General features: G+C 42.2%; 1 protein-coding gene across 1 annotated transcript; it reads right to left on the reverse strand.

Moving 5' to 3' along the window:
• Positions 1–229: 229 nt before the first annotated feature.
• On the reverse strand, positions 230–1725 carry Hesx1 (HESX homeobox 1). Its single transcript, XM_048421525.2, has 4 exons — positions 1569–1725; positions 770–969; positions 408–509; positions 230–325 (listed from the first exon to the last, which is right to left on the reverse strand). Exons 1-4 carry the CDS (start codon positions 1723–1725, stop codon positions 230–232), a joined length of 555 nt encoding a protein of 184 aa, XP_048277482.1.
• Positions 1726–6144: the final 4419 nt, after the last annotated feature.

Genomic DNA, 6144 nt, shown 5'->3' on the forward strand with positions numbered 1-6144 from the left:
TCTAAAAAATTTATTAAAATATATAGGAAAGGTTTCTTCATTATAACTAAAAATGTCCAGTTATAATACGCACTATGCTAGAATCATACTTATTTTGCAATATTTTCAGAAAGAATGACAATTTCAGATTAGGTACAGGAAAGAAATGGTAACATTTTAAATACTTGGTATTTCCGTTGATTCCTTGTGTTCTGCAATTGGAAGAGAAGCCCACATGCGTAATTTTTGACTATTTCAGATCTGTGTTGAAGGTTTTTTTTGCCATTAGAAATTGTGATTCTCTACGGGACCTTTTCAGCTTTGCCCGGCGATTTTGGAACCAAATCTAAAATCAAGGGAAAATAAAAATAGTTCTCAGACACATTGCTGTATTACCATCACAGGGAGTAACTGTGCTTGCAAATTACCTGGATTCTGTCTTCCTCTAGATTCAGCTTCTGAGCTAAGTCCTCTCTGATGTCAATGCCAGGATAGCAGTTCACTCTGAAGACATCTTCCAATACTTCAACCTAGAATAAGAAGGGATTCTTTAAAGGGGTAACAGTCCATATGGCACCAGAACTGGGCTTTCCTCTGTACAGACAAAAACAATGCTCTTAAACTTGGGCAGTTAACTTGAATGCATCTTTTAAAATTTGAAAACCCAGAGACTGTTACGATTGTTTCACTGATGACCTCCTACACTGGGATCCCAAAGTGAAAGGCTGTTGCTCACCAGCCCAGCAGTTACAGCCATATGCTATCACTATTGGGTGAAAAATCTTCCCACCTGACTTTGGGTAAAAGCAGTTCTTGGTCTTCGTCCTCTGTACCAACTCAGCTCTCTTTTCAAAGAGAGTGTTTCTGAGGCTGAAAAATAATTTCCATATTTCGAAGCCCTCTCTTCTGGCATTGGGTGATCCACGGGACAAGGAAATGAGATCTCACTGGGAAGATCCGGGGCATGTAGGCATGGGTTGCCACATTTCTCTAAAATCAGAAGAATAGACTTCATCTTAGATTGTCTGTGTTCCATAAATCTGGGAAAAGATCATTTCAGTAACTTATTTTGAATTTTCCTAGAGAATTCTTCAGGATTTGACAAAAGAACAGCCTCTCCCATCACTCAAAAAAGGAGAGGGGGGGGAGGAAGGGAGAGAGAGAGGGAGGGAGAGAGAGAGAGAGAGAGAGAGAGAGAGAGAGAGAGAGAGAGAGAGAGAAGGAAGAAGGAAGAAAGGAAGGAAAGGAATGGAAGGAGGGAAGGAAAGAAAAGAAAAAAGAAAAGAAACTCTGTGTGGTGCAGAGAACACCTTGGACTCTACCATTTATTTTTCAGTGAGCAGAGAGTTAGATTGCCTGACGTGTCAAGCATGCACAGAGTCTCTTCTGAAGCCGATGTTAGTTAGCTCTTTCTGCGAGTGAACTAACGTCTCTTCCCATCTACGGCACGCATTCTGTTTGCTCACGATCCTGTTAGGGCGTTTTTCTATTTATGGAACAGAAGGAAAACGTAGCTTCTAACTCTATATTGTGCAAAATAAAGGGCAAACTAAAAGGCAGATGAACTTACAAATTAAATTGTGGCATACCTGAGTCGCTGCAGGTGTCTGCCCACGGCCTGTGGGGTCTTACAGACGGTACACAATCTTTTTTCTGGTCCAGTCCTAAAATGCTCTCAATTGAGAAGGAGCAGGATGAGGGCTTGGTTTCCCTGAGCTGAGCACTTTCCCGAAGGCTGGGAGACATCCTCTTTTGGGTTGTGCAGAGCTGGAGGGCTCCTGCCCCACGTGTGCCGAGCTGGGATCCTCTAGCAGTTCACCTTATAGCTTTGTTGACTAGGGGGCTGGGTTTTGAATGTCACTAATTAAAATCCTGTTTTAGAAAGTTTTAGCAATTCAATGAACAGTTGCCCAGCCAGCAGCTTAAGGAGTTAATTGTTTATTTGTTTGCAAGTAATTAGCAACTAATGGCTACACCAGGGGGCCACCTACAGGGACAAAAAGTGTTATCTCTCCTAAGCAGAATGCAGACTTAACTTTCTTGAAAGAAGTGATGCACAAACGTAGCACCTCCCCTTTTATTTAGGATCACTAATGTATAAAATCAGGTTTTTATTCTGAAGTTGATATTTTCCAGGATTCTAGTTACCAAAAATGTACAGGACAGAGAGAAGAGCAATCAAGTAAACAATAATCTGATTTAGTGACTGTTCTTCCAAAGAAACTGGAAAAAATAATAATCCCTTAATGCTATTACAGTAATTCTGATGAAAATGCTTGTTTTCCGCATGCATATGTAATAGTGAGCGTCGTCAGCGAAATCACAGTACTCTTTGGTGTGCAGCATACTGGAAAAGCCTGGCAGCATTTTTAACACAGAGTGTAATTGTCTTCCAAGTGTCTTGGATTAATTCATAAGAACAGTTGCACCACGTATTTTAAATAATTAGTGGACTAATTCCTTTCTTTCATTATTTCTTTTAAATGAGAGAGATACAAGCTTACATGAAGTTCATATGCTACAGAGAATAATTTCTTTCCTTAACACAGTTACTTCAAAGAACATAGCTAACTGTACCTTTCTTCTTTTAAGACTGGGTCTTACACAGTTATTGAGCCAACTCTATAGATCAGGCCTTAAATTTAGATATCTGCCTCCCTCTGCCTGTAGAACATCGGACTTAAAAGTGGAGGACACAATGTGTGTCACACCGCTTGACTTAGGGCTTGTATGTGCAACTTGCTTTGGCCACTGGAAGGAATGTGAGCAAAGTCTCAAAATGTGTTAGCGTGATTGCTTTGCCTCCCCAGGCTCCTGATAACACCATGACATCAGCCCTAGGGTAGCTACTGCCCTTCAGTCTTCAGCCTAAGCCCTAGAATAAACTTGAGGATCAGACTCTAACCCTTCTTACAGTTTATAGCCAAGTCCGCTGAGTCCAGAAAGCTCAGTCAATGTAACAGTCTGGGCTGTCCTGGAACTCCCTTTGTAGACCAGATCCGGGGCTGGAGAGATGATTCAGTGGTTGAGTGCACTGCTTGGATGCTCTTCTAGAGGTCCAGGGATGTTGGGGATCTGTCACCCTCACACAGACATACATGCAGGCAGAATACCAATGCACATTTATTATTATTATTATTATTATTATTATTATTATTATTATTATTATTATTATTATTATTATTATTTTAAACAAAGATCCACCTGTCTCTGCTTTTCAAGTGCTGGGATTAAAGGTGTGCATGACCATGCCCAGACTTGGTCTGGTATATATTTTTTTGTTAAATTGGTATATCTTTACTTGCAAGTGTTCATTGCAAGAGTCACTGGTCTGGTTTGAAGCCTCTGGTTTCTGTTACACTATCAATGCTGAACCCTCACTGGGACTCCTCTTGGATATCCTGTTGTTGCCCTGTGCAGCTTGGGTCTGCAGGACCCAACGGGCCCCTTTGTGTGCTCCAGCAGATCATTGGTAGGGTGAATGTTGGGACGCACCAACTCATAACCCTGGTTCTGGGCCTGGGGTTGCAGGGTTGGTTGGTCAGCCGGCCAGCTCTCCCTTGTTCTCACCACCGGGGTGAGCTCTCCTGCATTGCCTTGGCTAATTCACTCTAGCAGGAATGAGCAAAGAAAGGGTGGAGCCAGTTCTCCAACTTTCATGCCCTAAGCGTAGCTCTCCTAAACTTGCTCCTTCAGGGCTGGTTCTACTGTGTAGTCCAGGCGGTTGCGGGGGGGCTGCTTTCTAGGGGGAGGGTCTGCTCCCTCGACCTCCACAAGTAGTAGGGACAAGGGGTTGTTGGGGTATCTTTCCCTCGCCCTCACCACCACATAGCAGCCGAGGGGTTTGTGGGATCTGATATTTTCTAAACAGGAACAACAAACATCCAGTTTAAGCCACTGACATTTGTACATTTGTGCCCCCCACTCCCCGCACCCCGCAGACAAGTTTTCTCTGTTGTAGCCCTGGCTGGCCTGAAACTCACTTTGTAGATTATGCTGGCCTTGAACTAACCTTACCTGCCTCTGCCTCCCAAGGGCTGGGATTAAAGGAGTGTGTGGCCGCCACCGCCCGGAATTTTCTTTTTCTTTCTTTTCTTTTCTTTCTTTCTTTTTTTTTTTTTTTAAAATAAATTTAACTTACTTTTATTTTATGTGCATTGGTGTTTTGCCTGCATGCTTGTCTGTGTGAGGGTGTGGGATCCCCTGGAACTGGAGTGACAAACAGTTGTGAGCTGCCACGTGGGTGCTGGGAATTGAACCCTGGTCCTCTGGAAGGGCAGCCAGTGCTCTTAGTCATTTTTGCAGGCATTGCTTTTAGCTTCATAAGGTCCCTTTTGTTGATTATTGGCCTTTTTTTTTTTTTTTTTGTTCTTTTTATTTTTCGAGACAGGGTTTCTCTGTAGCTTTGTAGCCTGTCCTGGAACTAACTCTTGTAGACCAGGCAGGCTGGCCTCAAACTCACAGAAATTTGCCTGCCTCTGCCTCCCGAATGCTGGGATTAAAGGCTTGCACCACCACCGCCTGGCTTTTTTTTTTAAACTTCATTTATTTATATTCTATGTATGAGCGCTCTATATGCACCAGATCCTATTAGAGATGGTTGTGAACCACCATGTGTTAGGAATTTTTCCTAACGTGAGCTCTCTGCCGATGCAAATTCCCAATCAAGCTAAATTAAGAAATATCCAGGTTTAATGGGATTCCTGCGCTCTCGAGTGGCTCCAAGGGGCTACCGGGAGGCTGCGAACGCTACCACCAGGAGGAAGGAAAAGGGACCACGTGTTTCTCCTTTGGAAACTCACATAAATACTCTGTGGGAGTATGCATGCTGGGATTTGGAGTCCAGACCAATACAGCTCTGGGGGCTGGTGGCTATGCTCCCAACTTAACAATGTGGTTGCTGGGAATTGAATTTCGGACCTCTGGAAGAGCAGACTGTGCTCTGAACCACCAAGCCATCTCTCCAGCTAATTATTGGTCTTAATACCTGTTCAGAGTCCTATCCTGTTCCCAGAAACTGAAGTGTGATCCCTACCTCCTGCTCTACCAGATTCAGTGTATTAGATCTTATGCTGAAGTTCTGGACTTGTCTGGAGTTGTCTTTGTGAAAGGTAAGTGATAATGATTTAGTTTCATTTTTCTGCATGCTGTTATCTAGTTTGACCAACGCCATTTGTGGAAGATGTTGTCTTTTCTCCAATGTGCATTTTTTATCTTTGTCTAAAAAAATAGGTGGTTTAGGAGTATAGGCAGGGATGCCTTGGAAGTGGAGTTCCAGGTGGTTGTGAACCACTGTGTGGGTGTTGGGAACTGAACCTGGGCCCTTCGGAGAAGCAGCTGGAGCTCTCAAGCACTGAGCCATCTCTCTAGCCCTCATGTGAATTTTGAGATAGTTTCTTTTTAATTTCTGTGAAAAACTGTGTTGGAATTTTGATGGGGATTACACTGAATCTGTAGATGGTTTTTGGTAGAATGGCCATTTTCACAATATTGATCCCACTAGTTCTTGAGTAAGGGAGGTCTTTTCAACTTTTGGTCTCGTTTTTTAAGTTCCTTCATTGTATAAGTCTTTCATGTCCTCAATGAGATCTATCCCAAGATTTATCTGAGGCTATTGTCAATGGGTTTCTATATTGTTTCCCTGGTTTCTTCTTCTGCATGTTTTTCCTTTCTGATTTTTGTGTATTACTATGGTATCCTGCTACTCTGCTGAGTGTTGTTTGTCAGCTGTTGGAGATTTCTTGTCTTTAGAGTTTTTTATGTATAAAGTTAAATCATCTACTCAGAAGGCTCCATTGACTTCTTTCTTCCCTGTTTGTACCTCCTTTATCTCCTTCTTTAGTCTAATTGTTCCAGTCAAGACTTTAAGCACCCTGTTGAACAGGCTTGGAGATAATGGACATCCTTGTTTGTTCCTGATTTTAGTGAAAATGCTTTGACTCTTTCTTTATATATTATGATTTTGGCGGTGGTCTTATTGCATATTGCCTTTATTGTGTTGAGATATGTTCACTGAATCCCTAGATTCTTCAGAACTTTTATTATGAAGGATATTGGATTTTGTCAAAGGTCTTTTTACATCTAGTGAGATGATTATGTGGTTTCTGTCCTTGAATCTGTTTTGGTAGCGAATTACAAGTATTGATTTACATATGTTGAAACATC

Source organism: Myodes glareolus, chromosome 5 (assembly GCF_982192425.1).
Source record: "Myodes glareolus chromosome 5, mMyoGla1.1, whole genome shotgun sequence".
Classification (NCBI taxonomy): domain Eukaryota; kingdom Metazoa; phylum Chordata; class Mammalia; order Rodentia; family Cricetidae; genus Myodes; species Myodes glareolus.

Bases quoted from the DNA above. Each gene is read 5' to 3' on its own strand.
- Hesx1 (XM_048421525.2), bottom strand. From the start codon at position 1,725: ATGTCTCCCAGCCTTCGGGAAAGTGCTCAGCTCAGGGAAACCAAGCCC. The intron at 510-769 runs GTGGGAAGATTT...TTCTTATTCTAG, and splicing joins CTGCTTTTACCCAAAGTCAG to GTTGAAGTATTGGAAGATGT. The intron at 326-407 runs GTAATTTGCAAG...CCTTGATTTTAG, and splicing joins TAGAGGAAGACAGAATCCAG to ATTTGGTTCCAAAATCGCCG.